Source organism: Lipophrys pholis (assembly GCF_963383615.2).
Source record: "Lipophrys pholis genome assembly, chromosome: 8".
NCBI classification, from domain to species: Eukaryota; Metazoa; Chordata; class Actinopteri; order Blenniiformes; family Blenniidae; genus Lipophrys; species Lipophrys pholis.
Genome location: NC_137630.1, coordinates 14,975,475 through 14,995,354, shown reverse-complemented (window position 1 = coordinate 14,995,354; position 19,880 = coordinate 14,975,475). Strand labels below are relative to the sequence as shown.

At 42.6% G+C, this 19,880-nt stretch overlaps 2 protein-coding genes across 3 annotated transcripts; one reads left to right on the top strand and one right to left on the bottom strand.

Moving 5' to 3' along the window:
- Positions 1 to 125: 125 nt before the first annotated feature.
- ccdc30 (coiled-coil domain containing 30) lies at positions 126 to 13,263 on the bottom strand. The gene is made up of 27 exons (XM_080469499.1): positions 13,188 to 13,263; positions 12,293 to 12,475; positions 12,019 to 12,139; positions 11,268 to 11,446; positions 10,904 to 10,984; positions 10,663 to 10,740; positions 9,917 to 10,073; positions 9,517 to 9,588; positions 8,920 to 9,035; positions 8,722 to 8,834; positions 8,432 to 8,624; positions 8,202 to 8,300; positions 7,351 to 7,479; positions 6,898 to 7,035; positions 6,417 to 6,595; positions 6,039 to 6,306; positions 5,646 to 5,750; positions 5,246 to 5,416; positions 4,432 to 4,641; positions 3,514 to 3,671; positions 3,259 to 3,424; positions 2,868 to 2,989; positions 2,558 to 2,699; positions 2,264 to 2,400; positions 1,839 to 1,956; positions 1,488 to 1,543; positions 126 to 1,395 (listed from the first exon to the last, which is right to left on the bottom strand). Exons 1-27 carry the CDS (start codon positions 13,206 to 13,208, stop codon positions 1,188 to 1,190), a joined length of 3,720 nt encoding a protein of 1,239 aa, XP_080325625.1. The 5' UTR covers positions 13,209 to 13,263; the 3' UTR covers positions 126 to 1,187.
- A 2,539-nt stretch (positions 13,264 to 15,802) lies between these two features.
- On the top strand, positions 15,803 to 19,845 carry LOC308113260 (epithelial membrane protein 3-like). 2 transcript variants are annotated; one of them, XM_080469353.1, is made up of 6 exons: positions 16,126 to 16,182; positions 17,044 to 17,094; positions 17,192 to 17,280; positions 17,367 to 17,469; positions 17,584 to 17,724; positions 18,615 to 19,831. In XM_080469353.1, exons 3-6 carry the CDS (start codon positions 17,203 to 17,205, stop codon positions 18,788 to 18,790), a joined length of 498 nt encoding a protein of 165 aa, XP_080325479.1. In that variant the 5' UTR covers positions 16,126 to 16,182; positions 17,044 to 17,094; positions 17,192 to 17,202; the 3' UTR covers positions 18,791 to 19,831. The 2 variants fall into 2 exon arrangements, with proteins under 2 accessions (XP_080325480.1, XP_080325479.1); XM_080469354.1 differs by lacking the exon at positions 17,044 to 17,094 and having other exon boundaries at positions 15,803 to 16,182; positions 18,615 to 19,845.
- Positions 19,846 to 19,880: the final 35 nt, after the last annotated feature.

Genomic DNA, 19,880 nt, shown 5'->3' with positions numbered 1-19,880 from the left:
ATTTAGAAATGTGCTTTTAACAAATATACAACAACAACAAAAAAAATCTGGTTTGCCTGCGGATTAAAAGTCAACGTCTTTCTCCAAACAGGCTTTTGTTGTTAAGACTTGTTCACACAGCAGCAGGATAAAGTTTAACACTTCATCATTTCAGGCACATTTGAAGACAAAAGAGTTTCCACTGAGGGGAACAACGTTAACAATCCCACACGTTAATGCCATGAACGAAGCCCACGTCGCTGCTGACAGTGTAGCTGGTCATTTGAATACTAATAAAATAAGTGATAGATTCAATTCAAAATAGAAACAAAAAGAAATGTGTGGATTTTATTGCTTTTCTGAAGTTTTACATGAGTTTTTTTTTTTTTTTCAAACTACATGCAGGTGAAATACTGGAGTGGCTCACAAGATAATCACACTGACCGTTATCAGAGGACACTACTTCCCATCAGCACGCAACAGTGTCTCATTACATATTACTGTGATAGAAATCTGTAAACTTAAAAATGTGTTTTAAGATTTTTTTTTTTGACACACGAGTACACAACATCCCAGGCAGTGCAGGCATCACGCCGCTGCCATATAGACTGTTGGTCAATAAAAAGTACATATTGATATACTATTGCATTCTACTGCCGTTTTCCAGACGTAAACACATAAAACCTTGTATAAAGTGCTTAGTTTATATTATTTAAATACCTCTAGTGTCTCATTGACATTGACTGTGAAGTACCCTGTCTCGCTCTGTCACTTCACACAAGACGACCTCTCCTGCGAGCTGAAACGAGGCCTTCACTTCTGATGTCATGCAAACGGCTGACCCACACCGGCCCACAAGACTGTGTGGAAGCTTTACAAAAAAAAAAACTAATTACCCATCACCTCCGGATTTCTATAAAATATTAAATATAAAATATTCCATGAACACTCCGCTGGCTTCTTGTTAAGTAAATCTCCAAATTATGCTCCAGGAGTGGAGCAGGATGAAAATACAGCGCGAGCCGAAAGACGCCCTGAGCAGAACTGCAGTGGAAGCTTCCTCACATTATTACTGTCCTTCGACAAGGACTATTTGCATTTCACATGTTTTTGTTCAGTTTCCTATTCAGGTTTCTGGTGGTGAATGCTTGACCTTCCAACACTGCTCCCATCCTGGTAGCTGCTGTTGCAGACAACAACTGTCCTTCTCATACCTGGTGACTCTTATTCAAACTCTCCCCTGTGCCTTTGGCGACTGGAGGACCCAGTGGGCAGGCGAGGTTCAGGTACCCCTGCTCTGAGGGTGGCTGTGTGGATAAAGTCGCCCGCGTCGCGTCCACCACCACGTGCTCACCCACCTTTGCCCGACAGAGGGCATCCAGGATGTCCAGCGGGTCACAGGCACCTGCGGTCAGACTGATGAGACGACAAAGCCGTGAAGACGTGCTCACACTCCCAGCGATCAGTTCAACAGCGATTCTCTCTCTCAAAGCTCAAAGTGGGCCTACCTGAGGGCAGACGTTTGGAGGATGCCGTCAGAGGGGGGCAGCCCTTTTTTGGCATTCTGTAGAGCATTTAAACCATTTCTCATCAAAACTCGTCATCGTTTTTTTTTTGTTTTTGTTTTTTTTAATCACAGCAAACTGAAGTGCAGATCAGCCATATCACATTAAGTCACTGTACTTCTCTTACCTTTAAAACATAAAGCATCGGCTGAGATTGGAGCCCTCCTGAACTATTGTCAGCCACATGACAAACATTTCACACTGGTATGACACCACTAACCGTGCACGACCTGGAGCACGATGGGAACACGACATCCACAACAACCTAAAAACAAAGGGCGAGTGCAGCGCTACCTCCAAGCTGTAGTACGACTGGACGTTCCTCAGGGCACGCTCTAAGGAACTGACTTGATTGGAAAGCTTCAGCGTTCGCTCCTGCAGTTGTCTGTTTTCCACTTCCAAGACGTTCACCCTTTGAACAGATACATGCTCACACTCACTCACAGTTTTCCAACAAACTTATCCAACACAGCCACAGAAATGCACAGGTCAGCGACTTGGTGTTATCCAGCAGCCACAGGTTGCAGACCCCTGCCTAATACCCTTAAATCTGAATGGACTGAACGTGGTTGTCTGTCTCTCTGTTTGTCCTCTGATAAAGTGTCCTAGGGTGTACCGTGCCTTTGCCCACTGTTAGGTGGGATTGGCTCCAGTGCCCCATAACCCTGGACTGGATAACGTGGTACAGAAGAAGAAGAAGAATGGATGGCGGGATGTACCTGTGTTGGACAGTCGAGGCAGTCCTCATGCCTTTGCTGCCCAGTTCTTCTGCCTCGCTTATCTTTCTCAACAGATCCCTCTTCTCCTCCAGAAGCTTCTCATTTTCCTCCAACACTGTGTGGATCCTTTCCCTCTCCTGAAAGTCAGCCAGCAGGGAGATTGTTGTGAAATAAAAGCCTATTAAGCCTGTTTATTTTCTCGCCCAAACATCCTTTGAGCATTATTCCAAAGTTAATCCCTTAACTACTAAATATTTATCAGAAGATTGTTGTGAATCCTGCATCATGCGTGACCTTGTGTGAAAGGCTGGAGGCCAGCGACAGGTCGTTCTCCAGTCTCTGGATGGTGCAGTCCCTCTGTGCCGTCGCCTTAAGAAACATCTGCTTGGCCTGGCGCAGTTTGATTTTGTGCTGACTCTGCTTTTCATTGTACTTTCTGCTTTGTGGAACAGAGGACATAAACAGGTGAACAGAAACAAAAACCTTTAGTGACTTATTGACTAATTCTACTTACGGCCATCCAACAGTGCTAACCATTATACCACTGTGTTGCCATATTAATTCCATAATCCAACATTATACCGTCTGCACAGTGTGTGTTTACCTGACGTAGGCATCAAGTTGAAGGAGAACCTGCTGCAGTTCCCCCTGCAGTCTTTCACACTCCTGCTGACTGGTCATTAGTCCCTCCTGCACTCGGTGACTGGACCTTTGGCTCTCCTTCGTCTGGACAAAACAAAAAACACAAACAGTTTAATTCAGATTAATACTGCACACATGAGCAGGGGCTGAACCTCCACAGCTTTTTTAAGCATGCTTGATTTTTATTTTATATATATATGTAAACAATAAGATAACCAGACATTATCTTACGTGTCTGTAGAAGAAGACTTGAGATGATGAAACCACAATAAGAGTGAAGTTGTACACAGCCTATAAAGCTACTAGAGGAGCATGTTGTGGATGGAAGTTGAATACAGATCACCATTTCTCACCTCCTCTCTTGCCTTGCCAAGCTCGGCATCGAGGATGGACAGACGAGTGTCCAGCTGCTGGACACGATGGCTGAGCTCCGTGTTTGTCCTGTTGAGGGAGGCTTCCTTCAGCCGGAGCGACCGCACCTGCTGCTGCAGCTCCTCCTCACGCTGCTCCAACAGCTTCCTGGGAAAATGTTAAGAAAGGACATAAGGAGTCAAGTACTACTACTAGTACCACTACTACGGTTTCAGCTGCATTGCTGTCTGTGTCACCTGGTGATGTGCTGCTCTTGCTGCTGGGCTCTCAAGGCCGACAAGGAGTCAGACAGATCCCTGCTGTCCCTCTCCAGGCGGCTGCTCTCGCTGGCCCGGGCCTCCTCCACCCGCAGCTGGTGCTGAGCGCTCTTTAGCTGCTGCTGCAGTTCCACCACCTTCCGTCACAACAGAGCCACGAGCTTCACTCACCAGCGCAAATAAACTTGAGCAGCATCACAGCTTACACTCTCAACGGGTGTCTGGATTTCCAGGCAACGGCCTTTAGTGCTTGTGAATCATGTGGAAAAGCTCCAACATTGTGTGCAGCAGAGCAACTTCACAGAAGAAGAACATGTCTTGAATAAATAAGCTTAAGAGGAACAATCTTATCTGCATATTGGATATTCCGATACAGCAGAAATATTTCATGAAGGGTTTAGGAAACAGCTTGCACTGGTAATTCACTCATACAGAAGCCAAATGAAGGACATGTCGTTGTTTTTTACCCACATTAAGTGGGTAAAGGGGGTAGTGTCTGCACAATGCCCCAAATACTACTGCATGTATCGCAGTTTCCTCTTCCAAGATCTGTAGATCAGGTACTCAGTGACTGCTAATACTGCAATACAAATCAATGCTGTTTGCACAGTATCATCATATGTATCCTGATTACTCAGACAAGCAGCTGCAGAGAAATCCGGACATATAACATACTATTTCACAGACCAATGCTCAGGCCAATCAACTACTTCATTCTGTGGTTTTCAATATAACTGTAGACAAATGTCTATTTATTAAAACAAGCTAAACACATACTTAAATAACAAAACACCAAATTAGATAAGGTTTTGTGATGAATTCAGGTCTGTATGGCAGCATCTGTAATGCTGATCAATGCTGGGCCATCAGTGAATGATTCCTCCTGACAACACTGACCTTTTTGTCAGCAGAAATGAGCCTCGCCCTCTCCGCCTGCAGGTCCTCCTGTAGACTGGAGGTGGCGTTGCGGTTTGTGTTGTTGCGAGCCAGCTCCAGCTCCAGCTCCCTTATTTTCTGCTGCTGCCGCTCACACTCGGCCTCCTGAGTTTGAACCTTCTGCTCGGCGTGCCTCAGCTTGGACTGGATCTGCTTCAGCTCTGCACAAAGCTAAAGGACGAAAAGCAGATGTGAGGACGCGTCACTGAGGCAACATGGAAAGGAAACTTCAGATCAATAGGGCAGCAGTAGATGCAATGCAGTTTGCTTTTACTTGCAATTTAGTCAGCCTGTTTTGTGTTTTCCTAAATTAATATTAATCAAACATAAATCTAATGGGCCTCCAAGATCTACATTTTCAGGTGAGGCAAATGAATCATGGTGAATCAGCATTTAACTGTTATGCTACAAGCAAATGGAACAAACGACTAACAAAACATAAATCAGCCCAAAATTTGAGAGGAAACCCAGAATAATAGTTATGATTGAACTTTTCTTTTTTAAAGCAGTTTAAATTTTGAATATATAAGTTTTGTTAACACATAATGTCGTACTGTTTTGTGAATTTAATTCAGCTTTTTCTTTATTCTTTGATTCCGCCGTACTGCCTCGTCTATGAAATAAACTATAAATAAACGGCCCTGAATTGTTTGCTTCCTGTGTTACACTTTCACATTTGCTCATGAAGACAACATTGAAAGAGAAGTGACTCAAAGAAAGGTCAATGAGGTGATAAATGTCACAAGCATTCAGGAAAGTCCCGTCAAAGACCAACCTTCAGTTTTTCCTGGTCCAGGATGGTGTTGTGTTTCTTCAGGTCCAGGTTCTTCTCCTTCTCATAGCGCAGCTCTCTCTCTGCAGAGTTAAACAGGCTCTGGACCCTCTGCAGGTCTTGCTTCATCTGTTTGGCCTCCCCTGCCTTCTGGTTCAGTAGTGAGTCTTGGGACTGAATTTGAAAACCGTGTTCAGATGTTTATGCCGCAAGAATTACTGACAAATACAGGAAATTCTGCATGTATGTTCAGGTAAGATTTATGCGTTTACTATCAATCAATAATCCCATCGCATTCCCAGAATTTGACTGCATAAACAATAGAAACATATTGTCAAAATAATAATGTATATCCAAAATGGCTGTTTGAGGCATGTTAACAATTTGCTCTGTTCAAACGTACCTTGATAAGTGCCTGAGCTTCATTGACCTGAGCCTGAAGGGCCATTTGGTGCTGAGAGGCCAACTTCTGCTCCTCCACCAGCTTACTTTGCAGATGACTCAGCTCCTGCATCAGACATGACAGCTTTGAACACAGCATACATACACATGCATGTACGAATCATGTCGGTGGTAGAAGGGGAAACCCCATTATCATGTACAGGTGAGTAAAGGGAGAGGTCATCAGTAACAGGAAGTTGCTGGTGTTGGTGTTGTATCACACTCAGTCTGACGCCTAAAACAGACTCTTTCTCTTTCATGACACCAGGAATGTTTTTCTAAAATCTACATCACAAAAGCAATGTCATTTAATATGAGAATCATGCAACCCCATCCGAAGGTACGGTGTAGTTACCTGACCCAAGTTCTCTCCCTTGGCCTTGTCCACTGGACTGAGCCTCGCTTCTGTCCGAGCTACATGCAGTTCAGCCTTCCGACTGCTGCTGAGTGCTTCTTTTGTTGAGGACAGCTGCTCTTGATGCCACTGGATCAGCTTATTGAGGCGCTGTATCTCGAGCTCCAGTCTCTCTTGTCCCCCCTCAGTCGCAAGCTTCTCCTGGATGCTTGCACTCAGCTTGGCCTCCAGCTCAGCCGTCTGCAGCCGCGCCGAGGCCATCTCATCCCTGGAAACAATGCATATGAACGCAAACTAAGCTCGCTCCTGTGCTCCTTTATCATCTATTGATTACGAACCACAAGTCTCCAAAATACTGAAGCCTGAGCTGAAAAATACCTTAAAGTGTTGTATTCTTTCTGGAGGCTGCTGAGCTCGGCAGTCAGCCGGTCTTCCCTTTCCTGCAGCTGGTCGAACTGAACCCTGTTTCCCCGCAGGTCCTCCTGGAGCTGGTTACTGTTAATGTAGCCTCCCAGCTCATTCTGCAGTCTGCTGTGAGCTCGCTCCATCTGAGCCACCTGACAGTTAAAGACATGTCGGTATGAAAAGGTGCACAATGAGGATTGTTCCTATGTTTACAAGTGGTCTCATGTATTTCAGTGTGTTGGTCAGGAGCACACTCAACTTTAATACAATGTATGTATTTGTGTTTAATGTGAAATACTGTAAGTGTGCAACTTTTAATGTATGCAGCATATTCAGTTGTAACCTCAATTAAGGTTTGACTGAATGCTTATTTCTAGATTATCATCAACACCACTGGAGGGGACACTTTTAGGAAGTGTTTTAAACAGCAGAGAGATGTGTGAAATGGACAAACCTTTTCCTCCAGAACGGCCTTCTCGCCCTTGACTTGGGTGAGGCTCTTGATGAGAGTTTTTCCCTGTTGGCATTCTGTGTGAAGGCTGTTCACCTCGAGTCTCAGTTTCTTCAGCTCTCGCTCACCGATCTGCAAAGCCTTTGGCGTAAGTGAAGAGGAGAACGACACCCAGTTATTGTTTGACATGACACTCTGAATATACTTTTGATTACAATAACAACTCGATACGAGTCTGCACAGTGCTGTAGATGTGAGCACTTTCGCCTCACGGTGGGAAAATTCCCAGTTGGAGTCGAGGATTGTGCTTCTCTATGAGGAGTTTGCAAGATCTCCCTGTGCATGTTTTATCCAAGTCGCTTGGTTTCCTGAGGTGGTTTGTTGACTTTAAATGTATTTTAGGTGCATATTTGAGTGAGTGTCCACCATAGACGAAGCATTGCTTTGTGTTATTACCTCCTTGTCTTTTTTGAGGGCAGCCTGAGCAGCACTGAGGTCCAACTCCAGCTGCTTCCTCCAGTCCTTCTCCTCAGTCAGACGAGCTTCGAGAAGAGCCAGTCTCTCCTGGCTGCTGTCTCTCAGGTGCTTCATACACAACAAAAGTAGATTACAAAGCATTTAAATGTGACACTGAGCCATGCAATCTGAAGCCCGTAATGCAAATTATTTAATGAATGAATGTTTAATATTCAAAGCTTTAACTTAATATCAAATAAATCCAAAAATCTAAGAAGATGGCCAAATTCAAATGTAGTTGTAAGGAAGAACTGGTTTTAATTTGGTTCTCCGTGATTGTTTTTTTTTTTGGTCCAACCTTTTTATTTATTTAAATCAGATTTAATTAGGTGAATAGTAGTTACCTTATCAACCAATTAAAAATCTATTTAGATTATATTATATGCTCTCTGTTAATGTGTTAGTTGTGTTAGTGTTGTTAGGAAAATATTTTCATTATATATCATATACGTATTACCTTATTTCAGCAAAATATATGGAATGTATCTACGTATTTTCAACAGATAATTAGTCCTAATATAACAGTTCTAACATGTTTAAATGAATTAATTAATAAATAGGTGGAAGCTAAAAAATGGTTTTATTATTTATGGAGACGGTGTGAGATTATAAAGTTATAATTCTTCCTGCTCCTTTTCGGACATGCAACCAGATTACATCCTTCTGCTGTTAACTATTCACGGTTTGTTTGGTGGGAAATCTTTTGGTTGATTGGTGTGAACTGTTTATTTGACTTTGTACATGCTCGAAAGGATGAAAATGAAAATATGAATCAATAAGTAACGACATACCAACTGTAAAAAGGACTCCGTTGTTTTGACCTCTTCTCCGTTCTTCAACATTTTTTCATGAGCATCCTGTTTCTTCAGCTCTGCCTCCAGACTTTTGATCTGCAAAATCACAGAATCGTATGGGGGACAGGTTAGGAACGAATAATCTGTTCAGCTTTAATCCAGTTAAAAAAAAAAGAAAAGAAAAGAAAATCAGGAATGTTCGGCAACATGTCTGCTCTGCTCATCACCCTCCTGTGCAGTCCCTCCACTTCTCCTTCATGCCGATGCCTGTCCTCCTTGCTAACATTCTGAGCCTCCCCCAGCAGAGCCTCCAACTCTTCATTCCTCTCCTCCAGCTCCTCCTGTTCCTTGCGTCGTCTCTGGAGCTGCCGCTGCAGCTCTCTCACTTGAACAAGCCCATCTTCCAGCGCCTCGTGACACCTGTCACCAAACAACGGGGATGAAAGTCAGAGAGTGCGTGTGGGATGCAGAGTGGGTCACACTCTGATCCAAGACGTATGGCATGTTTGAATGCTACCGTTTATGAACGGGATCCTTTTCCAGAGCCGCGACAGCAGACTGATCGTTTTGTGCCTCACTGACTGAACTCTTGTTCGTTTGATCTTTTTTGGCGGTTTCATTCATTGTCATCTGAGCAAAACAACCAAGAGCGTTAAACTTCTGCAGCAACTTATGCCAAGTTCTATTTCGTTGGAATAATTCTGCGAATGCAAACCTGCTCCAGGAGAATCTTCCTTTCAGACTCCACAGTGAGCACCCTTTCCCGCAGTGCTCTGTTCTCAGCATCTAATATGTCATTTTGCTCTTTGGCTCGCTGCAAATTCGTCATATCTGTGGAACAAATCACAAAAACAACAATGTACAGAAGTATTTTGTCGGACTGGTCTTACAATTACATGATATTGTTTTGGCCTTTTGTTATGGGTGTATGATCAAACTGAGATTTCTCAGAAAAGGAAACACTTTGCCAGAGCAGTAAAAGAAACAAGGAAACATTAAATAGTAATAAGACCAACGCAATAAAAAATGTGTCCAGCTTCATAGAGGAACATATTTTTAAAGGCAATTTTCAAAGTATCTCTGTATATAATCCACTCCCGAATCAAAAAGCATTTTTTAGAACAATACCACACCCATCATCGCATTTCAGTGGTGAGCTAAAATAGTTGCATCCTTAACATCCCAACCTTCCGTATTTGTAGTCCATCACGTAAAAGCATCAAGTTTCAAAATCTGCTGATCAATTTTAAGATCCTCACAGAATGTGATGGCTCAATAAAATCTAATAAAAGTTGGAGGACCTCTGTCTCACCACAGTGTTTCAGTTTGTCCACTTCCATCTTCAGGTTCTCTACTTCTTGGACAGTTCCCTGAAGCTCAAGCCCTGAGATTACAAGCATATCGTTTGTATTTCTTCAGCAAAAGATTTTTTATTTTTTTACTCATTTGTGCCCTTTTTTTCTTTTGCGATCGCTTGACAATTTGCATTAAGGGAAGCCATTACTGCCAGTGTATGAGACATCAAATAATTTCATAAGTGCAACAACTTGGACAGTTACTGAGGGAGCCCATAGAATGGTAGGCGTTCATGTTGAGGCCCTTTTTAAAGACATATACAACACCAAACTGTATCACTGCAGTCCACAAAAGCATCACAGCAAAGTTTAATATAGGCTAACTATCCATCCAGGAATAGATACTTTAAGTCTTACCACTTGGCTCCATGTTGTTGTTTTTGGCAGCATCCAGCTCATTGGTCAGTCTGCGGATATCCTGATGAGCCATCGTCAGTCTCCTCGACGCCTCCTCCAGGTCGCGTTCCAGCCGCTGCCGCTCATTTCGCTCTTGAGAAATCTGCTCATTGTGGGCCTGATGGAGAGGGGGAAAAAAAATTAGGCCTGGATGGTTAGAGTGGGAGGAGAAGAGCAGGGAAGAAAATTGCTGGTTAGACTTGGAGATGCAAAGAACCGACATGCAGCTGTAAGAGGCATGCGTATAGTGGTGAACATTCATCATCACTGCAGGCCTGGAAAAGAGCAGGGGAGTGAGAGACGGCCTTTTATATCCGAGTTTTCACAGTCAACGAAAGATCATCAATAGATGCTGTTGCCTGTTACATATCATTCTGCCAGTGCGCAATAGCTCCTGGGTGGGACTTTTAGACACAAGGGGAGAGATATGACATGCAGGGAGGCCAACTGAATGTTGCAGCAGTGTGTTTTTGCACCTTTAACCATCAGCCGACCAGGAAATCGCAGAAAAAACTACTTCACAGATATGATGGTGACATTTCATAGCAGTCACGTGGATATTAACAAACAGTGTGAAAAGTATTTCCAAAAGCAGCAGCAGCACACCATGAAACAAGCTTGTGACGCCTCGGTTTGGTTCTTTGACACAATACCAGTGTTAGTTGATTGGTTAGCTGGTTAGTGAAACCTGAAAAGTGGGAACCTACAGGGGTAATATTGTGTTTGCTTTGACCAGACCTCCGCAGGCCAAACAGCTTCTTCCATGGACTCTGTGACGAACACTGCTGAGAGGGAAGACCAGCGTGTGCACAGTCATAACAGACACTATAAAACTATCCAGCTGTGTCTCGATATGGTCGTGAAAAGAAAATGTTCAGTTGCTTGTGGCTCCAAGCTTAATTACGTCCCACACCTGTAATTCAAACGGGGCAAATAAGAGTTTATTACCTTCGTCATGCTATCCATAGTCTTCTGTATGTCTTCTCGTTGCAGCCTCAACTCCTCCCCCATCTGCTGGCAGAGCCGCTCCTGTCAAGGCAGAGGACAGACTCGCCTTTCCAATCTATCCATATTTATCTGGCTTATACCTTTGATACTCAGCAAGTATTAAATGATGAGTGCATATACATTTCTACGATAAACACGACTATGACTGCACACGTGTTGTTCAAGATCTCATAGTTTCGAAAAAGAAAAAGAATCTGTGCCTCTTTGCAAAACAGTGGCCAAGAGCTATATATTCATAAGAAACCAAACGATCATCTGATTATACAGTATGTAGGTTCAGTATGTCCTCTTCCTGGTGGCTGACCTGCTCCGTGTTGCCAGGGAGACTCTGACTCTCCAGTCTCCTCTCAGCAGACTCCAGTCGTTCCAACAGCGTTGCCCGCTCCACAAGCAAGTAAGCTACTTGCTCGCTGGGGCTGCTCAAGCCCATCTCGCCCAAGTCCTCCTGAGCCAACATTTCAGCCAGCTCTTTGCTTTGACCCTCTGGAAGAAAAAGGGAGTTCCATGCAATCACATTTTGGACAAGCAGACGGTTCTGCATAAATAGAAGCGATCCCACACAGTAGCTCTGACAAAGCGGATTATGGTGTCGCTCAGAAGAAAGAAATGTCACATTAAACTACAGCTCGTTTAATTGGGACAGAGTCTGTGCATCATCAGCATTTAGCAAATGTCACACTGACCCAGGTTTAAATCAGAAGAGCATGTTTCTCCCCCTCCTGTGGTGTCATCATGATAGTAACATTATAAATGAAGAAGTATAATCCGACTTGCAATATTGCAGCACAAAGCATCGTCATGGTGCTTTAAGTTTCAAGCAGGTCCCTACAGGTCAGAAGAATCGTTTAGGCAACTTGATTATTGAGTGGAGTTCATATTTAAAGCTGTTCAGACAGCTGAAAATCAGAGTCTGCACTGATGACAACCCTAAAAGAGAGGAGCTTCTGCTGATCCTGCTCCCCCATGTCATCTGAACATGTTCACAATAACTGCACCCCATAATTGGGAGGGTGAGTTGCCGGGATAGTGTGAAAGAGACTTTACACCAATTCTACCTTGTTGCCGTTTGATCTGGTGAAGTTCATCCCGCAAGTGTTCATTGTCTCTCTCATACTCTGCAGTCAGGCATTCACGCTCTTCCAACAATCCTCGGATATGTGCAACATAGCTCTCCACCTGCCGGGCAATAAATGACGTGAGGCTTTGCAAAATTAGGGCTGGGTTAAAATTTCAAAATTTCAAAATGGGTCTGAGCTTTCATACATGTGCTTTAGTCATCAGACACAGCTCTGCATCATGTATATAATGCTCGCTACAGAAAAATGTCACCTCCTTCATCTCGTTTGCCTGTTGCAGACGTAATGTCTGCAACTCCTGGGTGGCTGACTGGAGATCCGCCTCACTCTTGCGCAGCTGCTGCCACAGATGTTGCTGCCTCTCTTCGGGACTGGCCTGTGGCGGCAGCCCATCCTCCTGAAGCCGCATAGAAATACGGTCAGTGTTGGTCAACACCTGAAGATCAAGAGGAGAAATTGGACAGTTTGTTCCCATGTACATCAGAATGTTCTCAAACTTTAATACGCAATACAATTTTACATGATCCTAGAGACTGGTGTTTAACAATATATGACATGCCACATAATACTGCAAAAATGTGTAATAATTAATTACATACAGTTGCTAAAACAATCATTTTGAACTCCCCTGATAACTGAGGTCCAGAGAAAAAAATGTCAACATCAAGGCTGCCAGTCTTGTTGAAATCTGATCTCTTTGACACATACCATAGTATAGGGAGCTGTCGTCAGAGTGGCACGCCAGCACTAAACACCTGTTGCAGAATTCAATACTGTACTTTGTAGAGCCTGAAACCGGAGAAGGCCTCAGACAGCCTTTAGACGGCTGCAAGGACTGCTGCTGCTCCAGCAACATGCAACCTATTGTCATGAGCTCAGCATCAGGTCTCATGTGTCTGGTGTACTTAAACATCAAACCAACCAGTCTATAATCTTGTTGAAAAAAGGTTGGACAAGAACAGATATAGACTACTAACATTATCCTGATACTGAAGAACGTTGGCTACAGAGTGTTTTTCTTTTAAACAGTCATATCCAATGTGATTCTTTGTCAATTTTACAATTCTGATATAGCAGTCAGGCTCTGAGAACAACAAAATAGCTACAAACAACAACAAAAAAAGCCATCTGTGAGCAGTAAACATTACCTCCTCATGCTCCATTGTCATTCATTAAGTCAGATGAGGCTGCATCATCTGTGAGGGATGAATGTTTTTGTTTTTTTTCCCCCTCAGCAGTGAAAATACTGGTGCACAGTTCTGCCTACATGATGTCTCCTAGTGCACAGCTCAGTTTGAGACGACGTGCCAACGATCAGCAGATCCTCAAACTTGTTCATTGCTGTTGTTGTAATCCATCCATGACAACTTCCAGGGCGTTAAACTCCCCTGCAAAAGATGAGAGTGCCTTTAGAACAAGACATGACACAGCCTGCAGACATAACAATGGCTACCTGACAGGTCGGGACAGTTTACATGCTTATATGTGCTGATTCCTGATCACCTGAGGTCACATAAAATGTCACGCTCGTGGGAATTAGCATCTAGAAAACAGTGTGATGGTGCCTTGAAATCCTTCTTTCCTTTGCATGGTGCGTTGCATTTTTTTCCGACACACTCTTTCCCAACTTCTTGCAGAGTAGGAACAAACTGCAGACTTTCACTTTACTTGTAAATCATTGTTTTCGTGCTGAACCTCGTCTCTCCAAAATGTCTGAGGAGGAGGAGGAGGAGCGAAAAGAGGGTTTTAGTAGGACAGCAGCCTCTTGCGTTCTCTTCAACCCAGCTCGGGTAAATACGGCCACAACAGTTCTGCTGAGCGGGTTGAGTTAATAACACCAACACAAGCCCCAGACTGAGTGATGTGAGTGAGACGCAGAGCTCGCTGGAGAGCAAACTTTATCTCAAAGTCACATACTTCAGGTGCAGCTAACGCTAGCTGGCTAACGGGCAGCCATAGCGTTCTCCCGTGGCCGCTTAGCAGCGACTGATGCTCCCGTAAGCTTGTGAAGCTATGGTATCTGAATAGTCCGGTGCAACACGGACTCCGCCGGGGCGGAGTGAAGTGCAGAGTGCATGCAGTGTGGAGGCCAAAAGTTTGTACTCACTTCTGAAGCGGAGAGAAAGCCCAGCGCGGAGCGACAGGCGTGGCGGAGTCCACTGGCTTCTAGTAGCGCCTAGGCAACGGACCGTACCATTCCGAGAGGCGGCGGGGGAGCATCCATCACTACCTACTGTGGTGTGGTATTATTTTGTGATTATCTCAAATTAAATTGATTTGGTGAATGACAACACTTTCACAAAAGCATTGTTTATTATTATTATTATTATTATTATTATTATTATTATTATTATTATTATTATTATTATTAAAAAAGAAAATCGTTTACACCAATTCAAACTACCTTGCATTTTTATTTAAACTTTGACATCTATGTAATTCACAATTACCATAAACATTAATATAGATAAGATAAACAAATATTACAATCTATTAACGTGTATACATACATGCATACATCTAGGGCATTAATATCAACACCAGGGGGCGACACAGAAACTGTTTATTCTTTCTGTATGGTTGAATATAATTTTTTCCCCCTAGCTCAGCAGTGTGGGTAGTAAGGAATCAGGATGGATGATGTTTGTGGTCAATCCTCCAGAATAATGAACAAAAGATGTGGAAAAAGACAGTGCTGATAGGAATCAGTGTGGAGTGGGTGGAGATGAGTGTCAGTGCTGATGAAGCTCGAGTGAAAGAGATTGTTTACAAGACAGTTGTAAATATACTATGGTGTTTGGCTTGTAGACACTGTTTGAGCTGAATGTGTCACAGATGTAGATGCTGAGATATTCATTGGAAGTGAGCAGGATGGACAGGACTGAAAAAGAACAGAGCAGAGAGACCGCTGAGTGCAGCAGCCTACAGATAAAGCTGCAGATGCCAGTTTGAGATAGTTTGGACATGTGCTCATGAATAGATCAAACAAAAGATGTTGGAGATGGAGCTCCCAGGCAGGGGAAGAGGAAGACCTCAGAGAAGACTGGTGGATGTTGTGATGTGCATAGTGAGATATACCTCTTTTTACAAATTATAAAAGATTACATTTTGAATTATTATTTCTATGTATATGATCAGAGGAGACTTGTTATATTACAGACGGGAGTATTTGAAAGTTTAGTCACAATACTTGCTTCGAAATACTTACCTATTATTTTCCCAGGTCACATGAAACAGAAAACAACAGAGGGGCCTAGACAATTAAATATTCCCAATATTTTATCATTTTATCAGGTGCATTTGTGCACAACTATAGACTGTATGTCAGCAATATAAAGGTAAAACATCTCATGAGCAACTTTTGGAGGAGCATTTTATCAGAAAGAAGAATTATTTGGAATTCAAACCTCCTAGTCCCTCCATAACTATGTGCAAATCAATAGGATGAAGCGCAACAGCTCTGCCATGAATTCTTCTTTTACTAAGACGATAACGTTCAATTACACTGGTTTTGAAGCTGTGAGGTTTACCTCTGAGTTTGTTTTGTTTTCTAATCTTATAAATGTACCTCCACTTATTCTAATCTATTTAGTTTTGAAGCTATCGCACATATTTTCCATCTATAGACGCCGCAAACTGTCAATACTCGTCATGTTCTGTTGGAGAGAAGTGTGCGATGTTGCAGCTGCTTGCTTATTTCTCAGATCTACCAATGGCATGGACTGATGGGCATGGCAGTGAGCTCGTTACACCATAGAGGACTGTTTACAGAAGAAATATTCTCATGTGGTCGTGTGTGTGTGTGTGTGTGTGTGTGTGTGTGTGTGTGTGTGTGTGTGTGTGTGTGTGTGTGTGTGTGTGTGTGTGTGTGTGTGTGTGTGTGCCCACGCTGCCTGCATGGGTGGGTCTCACTTGAGAGGTTTTTTTTTCGGGGGGGAACTACTGGCAGACTACAAGTTGGAGTTGAAGAGAGCTCTGTTCTCCACAGAGGAAATGGGCGTTCTCCTTGGAAACTTTGGAGGGAGTGAAAAAACAGAGGAGGTGTGGCAAAGCTGGAAAAGATTGGACCACCAAGAGGGGCACGATGTAGTAGGGTGGTGAAGCTGCTGAGATCTGATTCAGGGGAACACAGATTATTCCTGCGTGAGTAGATTTCTTTCCTAATTCTTTGATATCAATTCAGCATGTGTGGTGAAAACATGACTCCAAAGGACTTTTTATAAGAGAGAGGTGTCACCCTGTTGTACCACATCTTCCACCAATGAACTGTCATCAAATGTTCTGAGTCTTTTCATATGGTGTCGATGCTTCTGCTTTGAACAGACAATCTGCAGCATATTGTGTTTTTTGAACAAAAATGTCAACTTTCTGTCAAGTTTTACATTTCATTCTTATATGATGGTTAAAAAGCTGGAGTAATGGCATAATTTGTTTTTAACTGTGACGCCACCGCCCACCCTAACGGGCCTCTCCTACAGATACACATCTTTACAGGCAATTTCATCCCGTTTCCCCTTTCTCTGTCTGTCGTCTGTTTCATCTCTTTATTGTGAACTGAACTAACCCTCGACTACCTCTGTGATTGGGTTTGTAGTTGCAGAGTCAGATGTGTGTGTAAAATCCACTGTGTTCTCATCAGACTTTAATCTCGTCTCCTTTTACGAGTGGAGCGGTTTTAATGAATTCCAAATGTGAGTTGAATTGAGTTGAATTATCTGACTGTTAACCCTTCACGAAGACGAGGGGGGGGGGGGGGGGGACAACCTTTCAGAAGGGCAGAGAGGTTAATTGGGTAAATATTTTTGTACTATTTAGATTTCAGTGGGTTACACCCAGGTTTTTTTTCTTTTTTTTTTGCCTTGTTGCTTTGCATCGGCAACACACAAGGCCAGTCAGAGAGAGGCTTTAGAAATCCCTCCTCGCCCTCTGTTTTGAAGTGTGGCCTTACGTAACACAGAGTATACTCTGTTCGCCTTCTCATATTTTCCACTTTATGTCTCGAAGCAAAACCTCAGGTTAGCCAACACTGATTTCACTGAGGAACCAACATAGATGGTAAAGCGCTCACACACACGCACACACCCATCCCCTCGCCGGGTGTAATGTTTCACACAGTAGTTGAAATCTAAACGACCTTGTTTGTTTTCGGCAGGAAATTGAAAAATGGCGTACCTGCTCATGTTTGTCACCCTGCTGCACCTCATCACACTGGCAATGCTGTTCATTGCGACCATGGAGAAGGTATAGAGGTTTGCACACGCTGTTTGCTCAGTTCTAACGTGTATGCTGGGTCACTTCAATATATCCAACTGTATGTGTCTTCAAAGTCCTGGTGGGTGTGGGACGGCATGGAAAATTCAGACCTGTGGTACAACTGTAGGTTTGAAAACTCTACAGGAACTTGGCTGTGTGCGTCGTCCAAAGAAACTGGTCAGCAATCATTTTTATTTTACTGAATGTGGAAAAAAAAGAAAAAAGAAGAAGAATTTGAATAAAAAAAGAAATACTACAACCTAAGAAAATAAAATCCTTTCTCTGTCTCAGAGTGGCTTCAGGCTGTTCAGGTCCTGATGGTCCTCTCGGTGGTCTTCTCTTCGGTCTCCTTCTTGGTGTTCCTGGGTCAGCTGTTCACCATGTCTAAGGGCGGGCTCTTCTACTTCACTGGACTGTGTCAAGTCTTTGCAGGTAACAGTGGAGTGAAACAATGTGACGCTGACGTGGCCCAGAGTAATTAGACTCTCCGAAAAAGAGGGTGTAAAGGCAACATGGCAGGTCCAGGAGATGCACTTTTAAAATGGAAACTTCCCGAATTGTTCAGGAAAAAATCTAGACGTCAGCTCATGCGTTCGGTGCCTATTTGACTCTCTTTAAGTGCCAGGGCACCCTTGTTTCATTTTTAGTCGTATTTAAACGTGACTCGTGTGAAGCCCACTATTCTCAAATCTGCCTCTTGGGTCAAATGTGCAATCATTGCGAGACGATTTCTGTTTAAACACACGTTTCATCAAAAATGATAACACACAATGTCTGCTATCTCTGTAGTATTTACCCTCTGTGGATGCTGTAATTGATTTCTCTCTATCATCTGGGTGTGAAACGTATTTACCCTGGGTTCCAACTGTCCGACCGGAGCATCTATACCTGCTCATTCTAATATAATCTTTCTGTTTCTACCTGAAACGGGCAAAGTGGCTTTTGTATCAAACCCATACTGTGAAATTACTTTAAAAAAAAAAAAAAAAGCAAGAGGAAAGCAGCAAAAATTGAGAGGCTGTCCTGCAAATTTTGGAGAGCTAAATGAAGTCATTTGTTTTGGGGATGCAATAAAAGCATGCTGCAAATGAAGAATACAGTTTTTGAAAATTTTGCTTTATTTTGTACTTCAATGCATCGATAAAAATGCCAAAATTTTTCTTGAGAGTGATTTATTTATAGGTTATTTTGTTTTTGCTTTTACTGGACTGACACACTCAGGCTACGTTTTTAAAAGCGAGTCACATGCAAAGAAAACGCCATTGCTGCACTCCATATAAGAATAAAACATGTTTGTTTGTTGTTGTTTTGTGTCTTTACAGGTCTTACAGCCTTTTCTGCCGCTCTCATCTACACGTTACACAATCGGGAAATCCTTCCGGACTCCAAAGATCTGACTTCAGGACACTTTGGCTACTGCTTCATCCTGGCCTGGGTGTGTGTTCCTTTGTTGCTGTGCAGTGGGATCATATACATCCATCTGCGCAAGAAAGAGTGACCAGAAAAAGGCAGATGATGATATCTCCAGCATTTGAAAGATGATTAAACTGATTTACCTTCTTGGTTTTTCTTCTTTCTTTCTTTTTTAAAAAAGTGATGTGCAGATGGCTATATTATAAGTATGCACAGGCTTCAGCTGATGTAAGTGTATGTTTTATTTGTATATATCAGATAGTTTGGAAAACATATAAAGGGCATATTATGCTACAGTAACTCCATAGAAAATTCTGAATTGATCCACCCTCACTATTTGCTCTACAACAGTGATTTTCAAAGATTCGAGTGTTGAGCCGCTTCACAGGCTTTAAACCTTGTCTTGTCCAAATCTTGTCCAAAAGCCTCTGTAACTCGCTGGACACACAAACTTTGTCTCACATCTTGTACTACTTTTTGGTTGAGTGCTGGACTTTGTAATGTTTTTTTTTTTTTTTTGTTGGTTTGTTTTATTGTTTTATCAAAAATATATTATTGTTAAGTTCTGTTGGCATTCATAGGCATTAAAACGCTATTAGAAATATGTGGTATTTGTTTGTGTAACCCTCATAACTTATGGTTTTGGACTAAATCTTATGTTATCATTTCAAGTCTTGTCTATTGGACTTAATATATCGTAAGTCATTTATAAAGTGTGTGTTCAATAGTTTCTTCTGTTAATTCGTTTTGTCGATTCACTTGGGTTTTTCTCATAACAATTATAACATAACCATCTCATGGCGCATTGTCAGGGAAAAACAATCCCTCATTGAGCAGACATAGACAATGTCCATAAGGGGAAACTCCTCAATCCAGGAAGAAACCTCTCCAGAACAAGGTAACTTACTCTCAAGTCATTACCAATTATTCCCATGCATTGGAAACTACTGTAGTATTTCCCCACAGGAAAGTTTTTAAGCTTTTTGTTTTTAAGTGTTTGGTTTCTGTGCGATGTTGGTCTTATTAAACATGCTTTTTTTTCTTCCTGGAATTCTATTTTTGTACCCAAACCTGACAAAACAAACTATTTAGTATTTCCCCCAATAAATACCCCTTTAAACAGTCAAAGTTTTGAGTAATTATCTTTTTGCCTGGAGATTCTTGTGGCTGCCTCT